This window comes from Dromiciops gliroides, chromosome 1 (genome assembly GCF_019393635.1).
Source record: "Dromiciops gliroides isolate mDroGli1 chromosome 1, mDroGli1.pri, whole genome shotgun sequence".
In the NCBI taxonomy this organism is placed as follows: Eukaryota; Metazoa; Chordata; class Mammalia; order Microbiotheria; family Microbiotheriidae; genus Dromiciops; species Dromiciops gliroides.
Genome location: NC_057861.1, coordinates 711,327,432 through 711,349,034, shown reverse-complemented (window position 1 = coordinate 711,349,034; position 21,603 = coordinate 711,327,432). Strand labels below are relative to the sequence as shown.

The 21,603-nt window shown below is 34.0% G+C and overlaps 1 protein-coding gene across 3 annotated transcripts in view; it reads right to left on the bottom strand.

Moving 5' to 3' along the window:
- RAD18 (RAD18 E3 ubiquitin protein ligase) overlaps positions 1 to 21,603 on the bottom strand; it is a 132,484-nt gene that overhangs the window by 29,145 nt on the left and 81,736 nt on the right. Inside the window, exon 12 of one of the 3 annotated variants that reach the window (XM_043975449.1) lies at positions 19,334 to 20,412. The exons of the other annotated variants lie outside the window; for them this stretch is intronic. Within the exon in view, the coding sequence (XP_043831384.1) occupies positions 20,367 to 20,412 (46 nt within the window). The 3' untranslated portion in view covers positions 19,334 to 20,366. Of the gene's footprint in view, positions 1 to 19,333; positions 20,413 to 21,603 lie in introns of those variants that run through there. 3 annotated transcript variants of the gene reach the window in all.

Below are 21,603 nucleotides of genomic sequence, written 5' to 3'. Positions count from 1 at the left end.
AGAAGCAGAGGAGCTAGAGACCAAACTGACAACACTTGTTGAATTATAGAGAAACAAGGGGGTTCCAGAAAAACATTTATTGCTTCTTCATTGACTACACTCAAGTCTTTGACAGTGGAGATTGCAACAAAATATCCTAAGTCCTCAAAATATAAGAGTACCAGATCACGTTACTTGTTTTCTTAGGAACCTGTGGTATGCAGGTTAAGAAGGTAGAATCAAACGTGGAACAACTTCTTGATTTCAGATTGGAAAAGGAGTATGACATATTATCCAACTTACATGCAGAGTACATCATGCAAAATGCCAGGATGGATGAATCAAAAGCCAATATTAAGGTTTCTGGGAGAAATATCAATAGTTTCGGATAATATCCACTTGGATAGCAGAAAGTAAAAAATTAAGAAGCCTCTTAGGGTAAAAGAGAAGAATGTAAAAGTTGGCTTGGAGCTTAACATTTAAAAAACTAAGATCATAGCAACTGGTCCCATCAGTTTCTGGCAAACAGACAGAGAAGAAATGGAAGTAGTGTCGGATTTTATATTCTTGGGCTCAGAGATCATTGTAGATGGTGACTGCAGCAATGAAATTACAAACACACTTGCTTCTTGGAAGGAAAGCTATAGCAAATCTAGACAGCATACTAAAAAAGAATCATCACCTTGCTGACAAAGGTCCATATAATAAAAGCTATGGTTTTTCCAGGAGTAATGTATGGCTCTGGGCAGGTAGGTGGCACAGTGGATAAAGCACCGGCCCTGGATTCAGAAAGACCTGAGTTCAAATCCGGCCTCAGACACTTGACACCTACTAGCTGTGTGACCCTGGGCAAGTCAAGACCCCTGTAATCTCCGCCAGGCCAACCGCTCAGCCTCTCACCAAACCGTGAGCTTAGTTCCAGAAGACAGTGGCACTATAGCTGATTCAGAGGCTCTGGGGGTCTCTTTCTCTTGCGAGGCCTTCCTGGGACTGGATCTGTGTCAGCATGACTGTGGGATTGGGCTCTACTCCTGCCCCAGCACAGCAGCCCCTCCTGCCGACCTTCTAAGCCATTTTTGGCTAGAAAATTATCTCAGCCTGTCCTTTTGTAGGTTCTGCTGCTCAGCTCTAGGAATTGTCCTATGGCATTAATTGGAGGGTTTTTTTGGAGCAATTGTGTCGTGAGTTCTGAGAGCTTACTCTTTAGTACACAAAATTAAGATTTTGCCCAAACAAAACCAAATGTAGTTAAATTTATAAATGAAGCAAGCAACTAAGAAGGAAAAAAACCTTTTCAGCAAGTACCTATGATCAAGGAATCATTTCTAAGTCGTATAAGTAATACCATCATGCCACAAGAAATGTTGAACCAAATGGTTTCAGAGAAAAATGAGAAGAGTGGTATTACTAATGTAGGGTAAAGTGAGAACGAGGAGAACAATTTATATAGTAACAATAATACTGTAAATAAAAACAACTCTGAAAGACTAAGAACTCTGATTAATGTAATATTCAACTATGGTTCCAGAGGATTTATGATAAAACATACTAATCTCCTAGTAGAGTGATAATGAAATCAATGTACAGAATGAGACACATTTTTGTATAAAGCCAATGTAGAAACTCTTTTGTTTAACATCTAAGCAAAGGAATTACTATTATCCTTATTACCTATAAATAAATCTGCTATTAGATTACTTATAGGAGTACTGAAGTAACATTAGGATATTATTTTAATATAGCTGTCAGATAATCTCATAGTACTTTTTTGTGCCTTTCCTTAATTTCATTCGGTTAGTAAGATTAGCAATAATTCAAGTGAGCAGAAATGGAAAGATATCAGTAATGGCTTTATATTTTTATTTTACTATCTTGCTCTCCTATATGTTTTAATTAAATCAATGCAGTTGTGGTTGGGTTTTTTTCTCCCTCAATAACTAAATATTTTTAGAACTGACAAAGTTTCTAATATTTCTTTTAATTCTTTCAATGACCTAAATAAGAAAAAATTATGTTACCTTTTTAAATGCTGCCAAAAACCCATGAAATTTTAGGAACTAGTATGCTATTTTAAAATTTTAAACATATTGGACTGACCAATAGAAAAAAAGATTTAAAAAAAATGTATGAATTCTTTTGTGTTTTGTTTGATTACAATTTTAATTCATATAGATTTTAGGGATCATTAACTATAAAACACAGAGTATATATTAAATATATGTTATGAGATCATAAATCTGGAACCGAAAGTGACCTTGAAGTCCATAGAGTCTAATCCTTCCCACAGATCAAAGAGAAGCTAATGACTCAATGAGACATCAAAAAAATATTAAAACAAAGTTGAGACTATAAAAGAAATTATAATGTATCACAAAGCAAAACTAATTGACCTATGAAACAGGTCAAGTAGAGATCATTTGTGACTCACTGGAATTCCTGAAAGCCATGACCAAAAAAGAACCTAGACATCATTGAGAAATATTAAAAGAAAATCACTCAGATCTCTTAAAATCAAAGGGCAAAGAAGTTCCATTGGTGACCTCCTGAAAGAAACCCCAAAGTAAAAACTCCTAGTAATATTATAGGCAAAACCCAGAGCTCCCCAATGAAAGAAAAAATATTGGAAGCAGCCAGAAAGAAAAAAAAAACTTCAAGTACCAAGGAGCCACAGTCAGGATGACATGAAATTTAAAAGTCACAATTATAAATGGGTGAAGAGTTTGGAATATAATACTCCAAAAGCAAACTATCTAGTATTATAACCAAGAATAATTTACCCAGGAAAACAGTATAATCCTACAGGGAAAAAAATGGATCTTTGATAAAATAGAAAATTTTCAACCACTCTTGATTTAAAACAGAGAGAGAAAGAGAGAGAGAGAGAGAGAGATGAATAGAAAATTTAGCATATAAACATAGGAGTCAAGAGAAACACAAAAATGCAAACATGAGCAAGAAGTCATAAGGGATAAAACAAGGCAAACTGTCTATATTTTTATATGGGTGGGGAGATCATATATGTAAGCCCCTCAGAACTCTATCATCATCAGGAGTCATAGAAAGAGACAGAGGGTCTGGGAGTGATTGTTATGTTTTGATAATTTTAACAGAAAAATGGAAAGGATGGGGAAGAAGAATACACTGGGAGAAGAAACAGTGATAGGAAAAAATGGGATTATTTCAAATAAATGAAGTACACAAGGAGAATTTTATGTAACAAGAAGGGAGAGGAGATGGGGCAGGTGACATATGGAACTTACTTTTATTTGAATTGGTCAAAAGAAGAAAAATACACATAACACACAGAGTAGGGGACAGAAATACATTTCAACTAATAGGGAAACAGGAAGGAAACAGTTCAGGGTAAAAGGGAGGAATCAGAGCAAAGTTAGATTGAGGGAGAGATTAATCAGGAGCAAAAAAATTTCTTAAAGGGGGGCAGGGAAAAAGAGAAAGAAATATATGAGAACAGGATGGAAAGAAACATACAACAATCATATTTGTGAATATGAATTCACCTAAAAATGGAAGATGATAGGTGAAAGGATTAGAAAACAGAATGCAACAATATATCGTTTTCATGAAACACACTTGAAATAGATACAGAATTAAAATAAGGGACTGGAGAAAAATGTATTATGCTTTAGCTGAAGAAAGAAATAAAGAAACAAAGAAAAGGGTAGCAATCATGATCTCAGAGAAAGTAACAGCAAAAACAGGCCTATTTAAAAGAGATAAACATGGAAACTAAATTTCATTAAAAGATACCACAGACAATGAAATAATACCAATACTAATCATATAAGCACCAAAAGGTATAGCATCTAAATTCTCAAAGAAAAAGTTAAATGAGTTATAGGGAGAAATAGACAGTAAAACTACAATAATTTACTCCCTTTCAAACCTAAATAAAATCAACAACAACAACAACAACCAAAACCAAACAAACAAGAAAGAAGTTAGGAACCTCAATTGGATTTTTAAAAAATTAGATATACATGCTGGACTTCTAGTTGATAGACACTGAATGGAAATAGCAAAGAGCATGCACATTTCTCAAATGTGCATGACACTTTTATAAAAATCAACCATGTATGTATAAAACCTTCAAAATACTTATAATGAACTCCACACAATGTAACATTTCCAAAAACAGCTATATAAAGAAGTGAAAAGAGTGACTAGGACTGATAGTACATGTACTTTTTTGTAGTTTTTCATTTGTTAAAAGAAAGGATGGTTATATATTTCATGAGTACCAACATTATACGATTTTGTTGACTTGAGTTTTGTTTCTATCTTTTAACTTTTGTTTATTCTTAATAGCTTCATGCAAGTCTTCTTATATATTTTTCAATTTTAATGTCATTCTTAAGGCACAGCAACATTCCACTGCATTCACATATCATATTTTCTGCCATTCACCAGTCACTGAGAGCAAGACTAATTTAAACTATTTTAGCACTAAAATTATCCTATTAATATTTACATACAGATATATCTTTTCTTGTTATTAATAAGTTTCTTGAATTACAGGCCCAATAGGTGGATCACTGGGTCAAAAAATGTTTAAAAATTGGGTAATTTTTCTTCTATGATTCCAAGTTGTTTTCCAAAGTAGTTGGGCGAATGTACAGTTCCAATAAAGAATTACTTTAGCTGATTTTCTCACATCCTCACAAACATTTAATTTTTCCATCTTTTACCATTTTTGAAAATTAAATGGCTGGGAGATACAAATTGTTTTAACTTACATCAGTAATGATTTTGAGCACTTTTTCCAGATGATTATTGACAGTTTTTTCTTTTATGAACTGCTTGTTCATATCATTTGTGCATTTCTCTATTGTGTAATCTTTTAAGATCTGCACTAATTCATTGCAAATTTGTAATGTGAGATTTTTCAGAAATGTTTTATTCAGAGTTTATATAAGCCTATATATTTGCTTATTATTCTAAAAGCAAAGAATCTTTGTTTTTATACAACAGAAATAGCCTAATTTGTCTTTAATAATATTCTCTATATTGTGGCTAGTTGCATGTTCAATTAACAAGCATTTATTAAGCACCAGGCAATTTGCTAAGTGCTGGGGATAGAAAAAAAAAAAGCAAAAGCAATCTCTTCTCTGAAGGATCATAAAATCTAATAGGGGAGGGGATCAAGAAGAATAAACTTGGCACAAATAAGATATATTGAGGATAAATTGGAGATAAGTTCAGAGGAAGGAAACCAACTTAATTCAGGAGGACCGAGAAAGCTGTTTTGCAGTGTGAGGGCCAAAATTTAATATATGGAGTGCTAATTAGGTGACTCACCAAAATATTGGGGTCCCGGAAATAATAAGGGACCTTTAGGTTCAAAAGCTCCCTCCCCTCTGAACTGCCCTTTTAGATATTTCTCCCAAGGAGCCTTATAGCTTCTTTTCCACAAAAGGATCAGATTCTATTACTTGGGAATTAATTAAACAACAAAGGTGAAATTAATAAAAATCTAAGATGAGAAAATAGGAAAAAGAAATACAGATAAATCCTCTTAACTCTAACCTAAAATCTATACAATCCCCAGATCGTTTCCAATTGAGCTAATTCAAAGGAATGCAGGGTTTTTTGTGTTCACTCACCAAAACCTGGAAAGTCTACAGTTGCTCATGCCACCAGAAAAGCAGAAGCAAGAGAGAGAGCTAGCATTCTGGAAGTGCCTCAGCCTCCCCTCAGGGAGTGTTCAATCTTCCTCTCAAAAGGGGAGGTCCTTCAAAAACTGCCTATGGAGAGTTCTCCTTCTGACCTTAGTAGCATATGTAACTTCAGGTGTGGCCCCTCCCAAATGAGTCAGCTAAAACTCCAATAATTTTTTACCACAAATAATTTTTACCACAGCATAAAGTGGGATTTTAGTTGAGACTTAAGGAAGTCAGAGACATTTGGAGGTGGAGGTCAGGAGGGAAAAAATTCCAGGTATAGAGAAAACCAGTGGAAAATGTACAAATTTGTGTTGTGCTAGGAAGAGCAAGGAGGCCAGAGTTACTGAATATCATAGAGAACATGGAGGAAAATAAGGTTTAAGGAGACTGGAAAGGTAGAAAAGGGTCAGGTTATAAGGGCTTTGAAAGCCAAACAGTGTTTTGTATTTCTTTAGTCAATAGGGAGTACATGGAGTTTACTGAATAGGGGAGTTACACAGTCAGACCTGTTTACAAATTGATCTTCTATCCAGTGTTGTAAGAGGTTTGACCTTCTGTTCTCTCGTTTTTGAATAGTGTGATTTTTTTTTCATATTGAGCTCATTTATTCATTTAGAATTTATTGTGGTAAAATATGATGTAAGATGCTGGTCTAAATCAATTTTCTGCTAAACTACTACTCTTTTCTTAACAGCTCTTAAATAAAGGGTTCATTCCTTAGGACTTTATGTTCTTGACTTTATCTGGGACAAGACTATACATATTACTCTACTCTGATAGTCAGTAGTCATGTTTATCTAATATATTCCACTGATCAACTTTTCTAGTATGTATTCAGTATCACATAGTTTGATAATTACTGTTCTTTGCTATAATTGGAGATCTGCTAAGTGCCAAACCCATATTTTTTCTCCTTGCCTCAAATATCCATCACTTTTTATTCTTACATAATTTTTAAAATTTTGTCAAATCCCATAAAGTATCCCCCTGATAATGTGAAAGATATAACATTAATATTGTAGATTAATATGGGTAGCTTTATTTTTATATTTTGGGATGACCAAATGATGGACATTGACTCATATTCACTTATTTGGGAACTCCTTAACTTTCGTAAAAAAAATTTTATGAAGTTCATATAATCACAGATCTAGAGTGAGAAGGGACCTTAAAGGTCATCCATTGCAACACCTTCATTTTACAGATAATGAATCTTAAGGCCCAGAAAGGTTTAGGGATTTGTCCAAGGATATCTGAGAAGGAAATAAAAGAGTTGGGATCTGAACCCAAGTTGTCTGACATCAAATCTAGTAGTAATTGTAAGAGCTAGAATTTATATAGTGCTTAAAAGCTTGCTAAGCACTTTTATTATCTCATTTCATCTTCACACTAACTCAGGAAGGTAGTTGCAATTATTATTCCCATTTAACAGATTCTGTGTCTTGTCAGGTATGCAGATATTTCATGTATTTTTTTCTTGTCTTAAATGGTTTTTCCTATTCTATCTTTTCTTTTTGGTTTTTGTTAGTAATATACAGAAATGCTAGTGATTTTGTGAAGTTACACAGTAAAAGAGAATGACAGCTCACAGATGTTATTCAGAGTGACAAAGGATTTGGCAGAATTACTTTTGTCATATATATAAAGACACCAAGTAATATAATTTCATAAGATACCTAGTCATCTAGGATAGCAGTATCCATGAAAAATACTTGTAAAGCCCCCACCATATATACATATACATACACACACACACACACACACATATATATATATATACACACACATATATTTGTAGCTTCTAGAATAATACCTATCACAGGAACAGGAAAATACCAAAATTCTGCAAAGATGACCCTCTAAAATACATCTTCAAACACTCTAATACTCAGTGACTTCAATACAAAGGTGAGCATAAGATAAAACAATGAAAAAAAGTTGAAAAACATAATAGAAGCCTCATAAATAAACATCATGAATACATTTTTAGAGAAAAGAATCAGGAGGCACTGAATAAGACTAGCATCATATAACATCACAAAAATCAAATTGATTATACCGTAACATTTAGGAAGTGTCTCATTACTGATGTGGGAGTTGTTCCTTAATCAACCATCCATGTACAGGCATTTCATTGACTTGTTAGAACAAAGATCAAAATTAATACAAAATTAGAATAAAAATGGGGAGAATAAATGATCAATGATTGAAACAATTCCAATTTAAGTTACTTACGCAAGTTGTTGGGAAACGGAAAGAATGAAATTTACACTGATTAGAATAATTTTAAAGACATATATAATGTTACATATTATATATGATACATGACATATATTATTTATTATGCTTATATATTACATATTATAACAATTACACATAGAAGTTTAACCAATATAAGTCACTGCCATAATGAGCCTGAAAGAATCTTACAGTAAACACCTGACATCAGTCAAGGTCAATACCACAAAGACTATAAAATCATGAAATCTTACAGAGAGGGATAGTGGGATATTATGAACAGTATCACCTCCTAAAATAGCCAGAAGCAGCAAACTTTTAAAATAAATTTAAAGAAAGCATAGCAAGATACCCAATCAAGCAAAGTCATTTCATGGGTTTTTAAGGATGAAACTGGAAAAGAGGACAAAAGAAGATGAAAAATGAAAAAGATCTGTGAAGAGTTTTTCTTTTTATAACAAAATCTTCTCACTATCAAGGGTAGTAGAGTTATCATATTTGTACTCTTACATTATAATCTTGGAGTGTTCTGCAGAAGGAGAAAATGAAATTGAAGAAAAGAAATATAGGAAAAGCACCTATACTAGAACCAGCACACAAAAGGAATTCACACTGGAAGCAATATAACATTATAGACATTGAGGAATTGATAAACATAATATCTTTGCTGATGCTCAGCTAATAAAATTCCAAAATACTTAGTTTAATTCTCTTAAATAGGACATGAACAAAAACAAACAAGTTACTCGTACTTTGAGAACTGGGCTGGGAGACAGTAGAACTTAATTATGACCCTAGCTCTAATACTAAGAATCTTTATGACAAGGGACATGTCACTTCGTTTTTCTAAGACTAAGGATCTTCATTTGTAAAATGATAGAACTAGATTACCAAGGCCTCTTCTAGCTCTAACATTCTATAAGTCTACAAAAAAGTATTTTTCCTTCCTAAAAGAAAGCTCAGAATTCTGATCACAGTATAGTATAGTATAGTATAGTATAGTATAGTATAGTATAGTATAGTATAGTATAGTATAGTATAGTATAGTATAGTATAGTATAGCATAGTATAGCATAGCATAGCATAGCATAGCATAGCATAGCATAGCATAGCATAGCATAGCATAGAGTCCCTTGATTTGGAGTCAGAAAATTTGACTTCAAATCCCAATTCTACCATGTACTGCCTAAGTGACCTGGAGTAACTAACAACTGTTCTGGGCTTCAGTTTTCTTATGTGCCAAGGGAGGCAGTTGTACTTATAGGCTCCTTCTTGCTTTAAATCTATGATCCTACATTTTTTAAATGTCTTCTTCAAATTTGAGTATATAATCCATACTCTACTATGCAAAAATGTATGCTTTTCCCCCATTAATTAATAAGCCAGACATTGACCTAGATGACATTTGCTCACTAAAGACCACAAATTAATTACTTCTATAATGGGTTTATGCTGAGTTACTAAGTATTACAACAACAAAAACAGGAAAATGTCTGCATTTGGAAATAACCCTACTTTAACACTCAAGCTCATCTGAGATAACATGAACATGAAACATCACTTATCTGGAAAAATCAACAAGGCTAAGCAGAGTCAGCAATTTGCTATGCACCCTTGTCCAAGAACACAATTTAACCTTAAATATTTGTGTGGGGAAAGAGCGATCAGAGAAGACATGTAAAAACTCCTATCATTCTCTTCTAACTGATAATGTGACCAAACTTCTTTAAAATGCTAGAAATAAAATGAATGAATAGTCCTACAAATGTGGGTTAAGTCAAGTTTTCAGGAAGCCTTGCCACTTGTGGTATAACAGCAACAAAATTAGACCAGCAGTACCGGATCTAGTTCTGGCATTCAACTACTTTTGTGCCTCAGTTTCCTCATCCACAAAATTTAACAGTTGAACTATACTTTTAAGGTCTCTCTCCCAGGTCTATAATTTGATTATTTCATTCCTACTCATCATTCCCATAGCTTTGTGCATCACAATATCCTAGTTTAGAAGATCAGCATCAATGATGGAAAAATAAAGAGATCTCAGAATAAGATCTCAGAAATTATAGAAAACATGGTAACACAAGAATCTTCATTTACATAATAAAATGTAGACTTGAAAATGAATACTATAAAGCTTCATCAGTACATAAAGATAGATTAATATACAAATCATTAGGAATACTTTGAACCCTTCTATTTAATTAACCAGGACACAGCTATCAGGAATGTAACCAAAAAAAAAAAAAAGAATAATAATTCAGTTAGAGAACCAGGGTTTTAGTCTACAGTTGATTACTGATTAGTGGTCAATTACTTAGTGAAAGGGCAGTTCCTTCAAGGACCCATTATCCACTTTAATCAACTCATTAGAAAGGGAGGAAAAAAAGGCCCTATGGTTAAGGCTATCTGAAAATATGATTGAGTTGTAAATACAGTAGTGATTATACTTAAATTCCATGAATCAAGGCAAATTAACAAAGTGCCAATTATGCACAAGGTCCCATGCTTTTTTAAAAACTAAAAGTCTGCTTTTCTCCAATACGAAGAACAAGAATAAGACAAGTTAACAATATTTGATATATATGAGTGGGACCTATTGTTAAATCAAATGAATAAATTCTATTTTACCAACTACAACATAAGAGGCTGGGTAGTCTAATTCCTTAGAGAATAAAAATCACCTAAAAAATGTTATCATCGTGGAGGCAATGGATACTTATGATCAATGTAAGTTTGTTTGTTTTTCCCTTTTAAAGAACTTAAGTCTATTTCTCTGTTAGGGAAAAGAGGCCATTCTTTGCCTCATTTCTTACCTAGCCCTTAATCACTGTTCTCCCACTGCATGGGGGCCATTTCCACTTTTCTTGCTCTATATCTTGCCACTGGATCCAGATGGCTCTGGGAGCAGGGTGAGGCTGATCATTTTGTACAGGCCTGCCTCACTTAAATCCAATTCCCAGCAAGTCATGACAGCATCTCAATGTTATGATCTTCTTTGTGACAAAGAACAATAACTACAACAACAGAGCTCTATGGAGTAGTTTTGGGGATAGTTCAGCTGTGCTTCTTCCTGTGACTCTGTCATCTTATCTGGTCTCTCATTCTACATCTTTTAATTACGAGATGTTAAAGATATGGTTTATTGTTGATTGTTGTTTGTGAAAGCTTTCTACTAAGCTACTAATATCCTCATTAAGGATGCTCTTCATTTTGTGTCAATGACACAAAGATTTTGAACAGATGGTAGAATAGGTACTTATTTAAGTTCAATTATCTTTTCTCAGCATTAATAAGAAATTTTTTCATGTCTTTAATATAATCCTCTCCTTCAGATACCATGTATACTAGTCCCTCAATACCCTCATAATTGTATCCATAAAGCAGTAGTGTCAAATAAACCCATTAATCTATATATAAACCCATTGATCCATATATAAAAATTCCTGTGGTCCACAAATTGAATTAGTGTTAAAATGTAACATTGTATTTTTATTTATTTTGTTGTTTTCCAATCACATTTTTACAATTACCTTTCTTATTTTCTTTCTTTCAAATATATGTCCACAATTTTTTAAACTTTTTTTAAAATTTTGAGTCCAATGTTCTCTTTTTTCTTCCTTCTTTCCTCTCCCCACTCCTTGAGAAGGCAAGAAATTTGATATAAATTATACATGTGCTGTCTTGCAAAATATATTTCCATATTAGCCATGCTGCAAAAGAAAACAGACCCAAAAAAGAAAAAGAAAGAAAGTTTTTAAAGTATTTTAAACTGCATCCAGACTCTATCAGTTCTTTCTCTGGAAGTCAATAGCATTTTTTAATACAAACCCTTTGGAATTGTCTTGGATCACTGTTTTGCTGAGAATAAGTCACTCATAAGGGATCATCACACAACATTATTTTACTGTGTATAATGTTCTCCTGGTTCTGCTCACTTCATTTTGCATCAGTTCATATATGTCTTGCTAGGTTTTTCTAAAATCAGACTGCTTATCATTTCTTATAGCACAATAATAACTCATAACAATAAACCACAACTTATTCTGTCATTTCCCAAATGATGGGTATCCAATCAATTTCCATTTCTTTGCTACCACAAAAAGAGCTACTATAAATGTTTTTTTTAATTCTTTTTTTTTTTGCAAGGCAATGAGGGGTTAAGTGACTTGCCCAGGGTCACACAGCTAGTAAGTGTCAAGTGTCTGACGCCAGATTTGAACTTAGGTACTCCTGAATTCAGGGCTGGTGCTTTATCCACTGCGCCACCTAGCTGCCCCTATAAATGTTTTTGTACATATAGATCCTTTTCCTTTGATCTCTTGAAGATATAAGTCTAATAGTAATATTGCTGAGTCAAATTATTTGTACAGCTTTATAGCCCTCTGGGTATGCCCAAATTGCTCTCCAGAATACTTGGATTGCTTTACAATTCCACCAACAGTGCATTAGTGTCTCAGTTTTTCCACATTCTTTCCAACATTTGCCATTTTCCTTTTCTGTCCTAATAGCCAATCTGATGGGTGTGAGGTGATACGTCTGATCAGTTTTAATTTGCATTTCTCTAATCTAGAGTGATTTAGAGCATTTTTTAAAATGATCTTAGATAGCTTTGATTTCTTATACTGAAAATTGCCTGTTTATAACTTTTAGCCATCTGTCAATGACTCATTCTTATAAATTTTACTCAGTTCTCAATATATTTGAGAAATGAGGCCTTTATTCAAGAGACTTGCTAGAAAAATTTTTCCCAGTTTCATCCTTTTCTTCTTGGCTGCATTGGTTTTGTTTGTGCAAAAACTTTTTAATTTGATGTAATCAAAATATTCCATTTTACATCCTGCAATGCTCTCTACCTCATGTTAGGTTGTACATTCTTCCCTTTTCTATAGATATGGCATGTAAAATTTTCCATGCTCCACTAATTTGCTTATGGTATCAACCTTTATGTCTAAATCATGTACCCATTTTGACCTTGTTATACAGTGAGATGCTTATCTATATATAATTTCTGACAAACTGCTTTCCAATTTTCTAAACAATTTTTGTCAAATACTGAGTTCATGCTCTAAAAGCTTGTATCTTTGGGTTTATCAAACACTAAATTGCTATTGTAATTTACTACTGTGTATTGTGCATATATTCTGTTCCACTGAGCCATCATTCTAATTAGTAGCCAGTACCAGATTGTTGTGAATATTGCCCCTTTATAATACTTTGAAAACTAGTACGGCTAGATTAACATTTTCTTAACATTTCCTTTCTTTAAGACTTTTTTTCATTGAGTCCCTTCATCTTCTTGATGTTTTGTTCTTCCAGATGAATTATTTTTTCTAGTTCTATAAAATAATTCTTTGGAAGTTTGATTGTTGTGGAACTGTATAAGTTAATTAATTTAAGGCATTGTCATTTTTATTATATTGGCTCAGCTCACCTATCACCAATTACTACTTCTACAATTGTTTAAATCTGATATCTGTGCTTTAAATGTTTATACTTGTGTTTACATAGTTCCTGGACTCTTCTTGGCAGGAAGACTCCCAACTATTTTATATCGTCTGCAGTTATTTAAAGTGGAATTTCTATCTCTTCCTGCTGGACTTTGCCGGTAATATATAGAAATGTTGATGGTTTATGTGGGTTTATTTTTACTCTTGAAACTTTACTAAAGTTATATTATTTCAAGTAGTTTTTTTTTTTTAATTGCAAGTACAGCATCATATCATCTACAAAGGGTGATAGTTTGGCTTCCTCATTGCCTATTCTAATTCCTTCAATTTATTTTTCTTCTCTTATTGTTACAGCTGGCATTTCTATTCCAATATGGAATAATCATGATAATGGGCATCCTCGTTTCACCCCTGATCTTACTGTGAAAGCTTCTAGCTATTCCCATTACAGATACGGCTTGCTAATGATAAGGAAAATCCCATTTCTTCCTATGCTTTCTAATGTTTTAAATAGGAATGAGTCTTGTATTTTGTAAAAAGCTTATTCTGCATCTAGAGACAATCATGTGATTTTTGTTGTTTTTGCTACTGATGTTATGTTGACAGTTTTCCTAATATTAAACCAGTTCTGCATTCCTGGTATAGATCCTACCTGGTCAAAGTGAATGATCTTTGTAATTATATTGCTGTAATTTCTTTGCTAGAATCTTATTTTTTTGCACCAATATTGATTAGAGAAATTGGACTGTAGTTTTTTCTCTGTTTTTGTTCTTGGTTTAGATATCAGCATCATGTTTGTGTCATTAAAGAAATTTGATAGGACTACATCTTTGCCTATTTTTCTAAATAGTTTATATATCATTGGAATTAATTGTTCTTTAAATGTTTGGCTGAATTCACTTATGAATTCGTCTGGTATGGGGAGTTCTTAAGGAGTTAATTGATGGTATGATCAATTTTTCTAAGATAGGGTTATTGAAGTTTTCTATTTTCTATTAATCTGGGAAATTTGTTTTTGTAACTATTAATCCATTTCACTTAGATTGTCAGTTTCGGTGGCATATGATTGCTTTTGTAGGACAATGAGAGTTAAGTGACTTGCCCAGGGTAACAGAGCTAGTAAGTATCAAGAGTCTAAGGCCAGATTTGAACTCAGGTCCTCCTGGATCAGGGGTGATGCTATATCCACTGCACCACCTAGCTCTCCTCCCTTTTTCATTTTTGATAAAGATTTGGTTTTTTAAAAATCAAATTAACCAATGCTTTATCTATTTTATTGATTTTGGTTTATTAATTTAATGATTTTATTACTTTCAATTTTATTAATCTCTCTTTTCAGGACTTCTAATTTGATGTTTAATTGGGGATTTAAAATTTGTCCTCTTCCTAATTTTTTTGAATTGCATGCCTAATTCATTGATCTGTTCTTTTTCTAATTTACTAATGTAAGTATTTAGAGATATAAATTTTCACCTAAGTACTGCATTGGCTGCATCACATAAATTTTGGTATTTTGTTTCATTGTTGTCATTGTCTTTAATGATTTCTTCTTTGACCCACTCATTTTAAAGATTAGATAATTTCACTTCCAATTAATTTTTAATCTATGTTCCCATAGTCCTTTATTAAATGTAATTTTATTGCATTATGGTCAGAAAAGGATGCATTTAATATTTTTAGTTTTCTACATTTGGTTGTGAGGGGTTTATGTCTAATACATGGATAATTTTTATGAATGTGCCATTTACAGCTGAAAAAAAATATACTACTTTCCATTCCCATTCAATTTTCTCTAGTTAGATAAAATGTATTCCATTCATCTCCTTATCTTGTTTCTGGTTTATTTTCTGGTGAGATTTATCTAGGTCTGTAAAGAGAAAGTTGAGGCCCCCCATTAGTATAGTTTTACTATCTATTTCCTCCTATAACTCATTTAATTTTTCCTTTAAGAGTTTGGATGATGATTATATTTGGTGCATATATTTACTACTGATATTATTACTTCATTGTCTTTTAGCAAAATGTAGTTTCCCTGCTTATCTCTTTTAATTAGACCCATTTTTGCTTTTGACTTACCTGAGATCATTGCTACCCCCATTTTATTTTGTTACCTTAGCTGAAGCATAATTGATTCTGCTCCAACCCCTTATTTTTATTCTGTTGATCTCTGTTTCAAGTGTGTTTCTTGCAAAGAACTATTGTTGGATTCTAGTTTCTAATCCATTTTGCTATGTGCTTCCATTTTATAAATGAGTTCATCCCATTCACATTCAATTATGATTAGATTTTTCCTGCATTCTATTTTTTTTTTTGCAGTTTACTCTTCTCTATCTCTTTTACTTTGTCCCTGCTTTTGAAAACTGTCTCCCTTAATCTGCACTTCCATCAGTTCCCACCACCTACTCTTATCACCTTTCCTTTCTAATTCCCTGGAGGGCAATACAGATATCTATACTCAACTAAAGATGAATGATATTCCCTTTTTTAGTTAATTCCAATGAAATGGAAGTTCAAGTGTTGCCCACCTCCACCCATCTTTCCCTCTACAGTAAAATTTCTTCTTTCCCTGCCTTTTATAGATAATTTTCCCTATTCTTCCTCTACCTTCTTCCAGTGCATCTCTGACCCCTTAATTTTATTTTTAAAACATCATCCAGGGGGGCAGCTAGGTGGCATAGTGGATAAAGCACCGGCCCTGGATTCAGGAGTACCTAAGTTCAAATCTGGCCTCAGACACTTAACACTTACTAGTTGTGTGACCCTGGGCAAGTCACTTAACCCTCATTGCCCTAAAAAAAAAAAAATCATCCAGGGAGGGGCAGCTAGGTGGCACAGTGGATAGAGCACCAGCCCTGGATTCAGGAGGACCTAAGTTCAAATCTGGTCTCAGACACTTGACACTTACTAGTCGTGTGACCCTGGGCAAGTCACTTAACCCTCACTGCCCCACAAAAATTAAAAAAAAAAAATCATCCCATCATGGTCAACTCACACCAATGCCCTCTGTCTATGTATACTCCTTCTAACTGCACTAATAATGAGAAAGTTCTTGGGAGTTAAGAGTATCATCCTCCCTTATATTAATGTAAATAGTCTAACTTTACTGAATCCATTATAATTTCTATTTCGTGCTTACCTGTTTAAGCTTCTCTGGAGTGTTATACTTGAAAGCCAAATTTTCTTTTGGTCTTTTTATCAGGAAGGATTAGATATTCATTTTTATTCTCATGAAGGATTATACACTGTTTTGCTGGGTAGGTGATTCTTTGTCATAATCTTAGTTCCTTTGCATTCTGGAGTATCATATTCAAAGTTCTCATCCTCTAATGTGAAAGTGGCTAAATCTTGTGTTTGAATTGTTTCCTTCTGGCATTTGCAATATTTCCTCCTTGACCTGTGAGCTCTGGAAATTGGCTATAATATTCCTGGGAGTTTTCATTTGGGCATCTCTTTCAAGAGGTGATCAGTGGATTCTTTCAATTTTTATTTTACCCTCTTATACTAAGATATTGGGACAGTTTTTCTTGATAATTTCTTAAAAGATGATATCTATTTTCTTATCTGAAATCAGGGCTTTCAGGTAGTCTGGAAATTTTTTAATGATCTCTCCTCAATCTGTTTTCTAGGTCAGTTGTTTTTCCAATGAGATGTTTCACATTTTCTGATGTGGAATAGAATTTAGGGTCAAATTGATCATGAGTTGTCCCAAAAGAATTACAGGACTCATGACTCAATTTTCCAAGTTTTATTGCAATACTGTGGGTGACCACAGGGAGAGAACCAGAATAGTGGAAAGGTGTCTCTAGAATAAGGAAAGGAAAGACAGTTGTATTTATTGTATGGATAAATTATCAGTCTCATTATAATATTCTCCACTTTGAGGAGGTACAGAGGAGGGTCTATCCTAATTTGGAGTCCCTGGAGTCCTAAGCCAACCCCCGAGGCAGGTATCTTTTTCAGTGGAGGTGTTTTTGGGGGGTTTATATGTTATAAGGTGAATCTGGGGACAAATTTGGCCTTTTCTGTGCATGTCTCTTTCTGATTCCCATGGCTAGTTTCAAAATATCTCCATTTTTCATTAAAATTTTTATACCCTTATCATTTAGTCTAAGGTCATCATGGCCTCTCTCCCTCTGTTCCTGTTATGGGCACTGATTTCTGTGGGTACAAGAACCTAGTATGCTGATTTGTAAGTTATCCATTAACTGGGGTCTAATTCCCTTTTAGAGCTAATATCTGAATTAGAGCTTGGGTCTTAGGTTTTTCTATTAACCCTGTTTTGCCTCCTACATCATTTTCTTTTTTTCATTATTTTGACTTTATTTTATTATTTCTTCATGTCTTGTGGAATTATTAGCTTCCCTGTGCTCAATTTTAATTAATAAGGAATTATTTTCTTCAGTGAGCTTTTGTATCTCTTCTTCCATACGGCCAATTCTGCTTTTTAAGGCATTATTCTGGGTTGTTTTGGTTTTCAGGTTTGGGGTTTTTGCCCTTTTAAAATATCAAGCTGTTAATTCACTTTTCATAATTTTATTGCATCACTCTCATTTCTTTTCTCAATTTTTCCTCCAGTATTTAGCTCTTCTTTAAATCTTGCAGAAATTCTTATTGGGTATGGATCCAATTAACCTTTTTCCTTGAGGTTTTGCTTGTAGCTGTTTTGAAATTATTGTCTTCTGAGTTTGTGTCTTGATTTTTCTGTCACCAAGGTAACTTTTCATGGTCATGTTCTTTTTCTGTTGTTGTTTGCTCTTTATTCCCCCCCCCCCCATTTCTTAACTTTTAATTTCATGTTAAAGTTGGGCTCTGTTCCTGGAGTGGAGGGGGCATTGTTCAAAAATTCAGGTTTTTCATGTTGCTATTTCAAAGCTGGATCTGGACATCTGTAAGTTTTTAGTTTTTCCAAGGTGGTATGATCTAAGGAAAGGTATAGTCACTGCTCTCCTAGCCTGTGTTCTGGTCTTTACCCAGGAAAGGTCCTTGTTGCCCTGTAGCCACAAGCAGTGGTGCTCTTCTTGGTTTTGAAACTGTGACCAGATCCCCTCCCTTCCTGCAGCCACATGTGTGCTCCTTTCTGCCTTGGAACTGAGAGCAGGGACCCTATTCCCTTGAGTGACCACAAACACTCTTCTTTACCCTAGAACTGTGATCAGGGTCCCCGCTGCCCTGTGACCACAAGCTCTAGTTTTCTCTTCACTTTGGGACTGTGATTCAGAATCACATATGGGCAATGCAACACAGTCCTGAAACCAGCAATACCAAAGGATCTTCTGTAAGCTCTTTCTGACCAGTTGGCTGACCCCCTTACTATCTGTGGGCCAACAGCTCCCAAAACTGCTGCTGCAACTGATGGAGCCATGTCCAAGGCCTATACTTTGCTCTAGGCACAACCACCACCCCAATGTGGTCTTTCCTGCCAACCTCCTAAATTGTTTTTGGGCTGGAAAATTATTTCACTGCAATCTTTTGTTGGTTCTGCCACTCTTGAATTAAATTTGAGGCATTATTTTAAAGTTATTTGGAGGGCTTTTGGGGAGAATTCAAGTGAGTTTCTGCCTCTACTCTGCCATCTTGGCTCTACTTTCCAATTTTATTTTAATCTGGTTTGGACCATACTCAAAAATATTAAGGATACAGTCCCTGGACTACAAATTTGACCTACAGCACACATATAGTTTATATACATATTTGGTCCAATCTGACTGCTTTTCCTGCCTTTTTCTCTTTAATGTACAATTGTTATAGTTCTACAATTCCTGATAAAGAAATCAGTTTGCCAAAATAGTTTTTGCAATTTTTTCATCTTTCTTCTTTATAGTCTTATTTCCAGTACTTTGGGACAATTTTATCCATCTTTCTTTAAACTGATTTTATCTTTCAGTGTACTTCTTTTTTTTTTTAGTGCTCTTCTTTACCTGATGAGATGATAGGCTAATTAATAACTACCCATCATCCTTCTTTGTAATATTTTAACAAATGGCTTTATTAAAAATGGGAAATGGATAACAGAAATGACATTCATATCAACTAAAATGGTTTTATTCAGGCATTTATCCCATTTAAATGAATTGACATAAAAAGACCAAGAACCCAGAAAGTGCCTTATTCAGCAAGCATATGACTTGCTATGCAGAGAAATAGCTGCCAAAAGAAATACTTTGATAAGTGCATAAATAAAAATATTAATCAGCAATACAATTCAAATTAAATATATATGATGACTGTTTAAGTTAATATGCACAGCTTTTGCTTCTTATAACAATCTGTAAATAACAGATGTCCATGATTATATATGAAATGAATGACATTTCTTTTTTCTTATTATTATCTGAATACTTATTCTTGTCAATAGAAAGTAAAATAAGAATTTTCAAACCACATTTTGAATATTTTTATATTCAAAATGTATAAAGAGTTGAGACAATATAATTGCAAGATCAACTTCCCAATAAATGTATTTGATAAGCATACCATCTGTATTTTTTGTCCAAGTCACTGATTAAAATGTTAAATAGCAGAGAGCCAAGCACTGATTCCTGGGATACTCCACTGAAGACCTCATTTCTTGTAAAGAATGAACCATTAACAAGTACTTTTTGAATCATCCAACAAGTTTTGAATATACCTGATTCTCTTATCAACTAGTATATATCTCTTCATGAAAAAAGTATTGATGAAGCCATGCTGGCTTTGTCACAACTCCTTCCCTTTCTATATGTTCGGCAACCATCTTTTGATGATTCTTTCTAGAATATTCCCAGGAATCAAAGTCAAGCTCCATACACTATATTGTTTGCATATTGTTCTCTTTCCTTTTTTTGAAAATTGGACATGTCTTTATCCAATCTTGTGGAACCTCTCCTGTTTTCCATCTTTCAAATATCATTGACAGTAGTTTAGCAATTACATCTACCAGTTTTTTTTCAGGACCAGAGCATGTAAGTCATCTAGGCCAGTTGAATTGAATTCATCGAGGAAGTCAGGTGTGTTCTCTCTCTCCTTGAGTATCAATTCCAAGTTAGTCATTTTTTTGTTCTGTCATTTTCACAGTAACGATCATTCTCCTTTGCAGAGGAAACAAACAAAAGAATACTTGAGAATCTCTGATTTCCCTTGTCAGTTATCACCACCCCACCTGCCCCAAAGGTCCTATCTCTTCTTTGAGGTTCTTTTTTTCTACCAATGTGGATAAAAGCAAACTAAAAAGAAAAAAAAAACACATTTACTGTGGTTGTCAGCTCTCACCAGCTATAGTTCATTCTAAGCTTTAGAAGTACTAAGTTTTAGGACTGTGCTATGCTATTATATTAATCTTCTATTACCTGGCATTAGTTCTGTTTTCTTTACATTACTTTTTAAAAATCTAAGTTAGTTGTTGATTCCCCTGTAGGTTTACGCTGGGCTCTTCAGACAATTCCCATTTTTTCCTTCCTTGGAACTGTTTACCTTTCCGTCCTCAAAATTTCTTTCTTAAACATCTTCAACCTCTCCTAGTCTCACTTCCCCTGAAGCATTTTAACCCATATTTCCTCTAATCTCTCTAAAATCTACTTTCCTAAAATCTCTGGTGCATATAAACTTGTTAAGATTTCCTCTTCTCTACCAAAAACTCTAGGTTACTCCCTTGTAACTCCTTCAAAGCTTTGTTTCTACTCTAGCAACCAGCTCCTCTCTATTAATGAGAAATCAAATCCAGAATATAATTTCCTCTTGTTGGTTTCTCCTCTTCTGAAGAATAAAATTACTAGTAAGGCTTCCAAGAAGTTATGAGCTACTCTGCTTTTGGCAGAGAATGTGAGGGGATCGTGGATGGGTGAGGGGGTATTGAAAAGCAATGTAAGTACTCAGAGGATCACTAGTTAGGCAGTTTATTACTCACTTTGCAATACAGAAGGATGTGTATAACCATCCAGAGCCCAGAATTTCTGGGTCTCTGTCTGAATGTTATTGCTACACAGATTCACAGGAACTAAGTGGGAAGGGAACCTTAATGACAATCAATTAGCAGGTTCTCAAGACTAAGATTCCCTTATCAAACCCAAAGACACCATGATGAATAAAGTTAGCTAGCCTTACATATTAGATGAAGTTTGTTAAGCTGATAGTCTACTAACCTTGCACTCCTAACTCTAAGTGTAGTTTAAAAAGTCAGGTTTGGGGTATTTACATAGGAACCTCCCAGTATATAGATGGAGAGGTTGAAGATGGTCAAACATGAAGTTTCTTCTGTCAGTTGGAGCCTAGCAAAAGGCCAA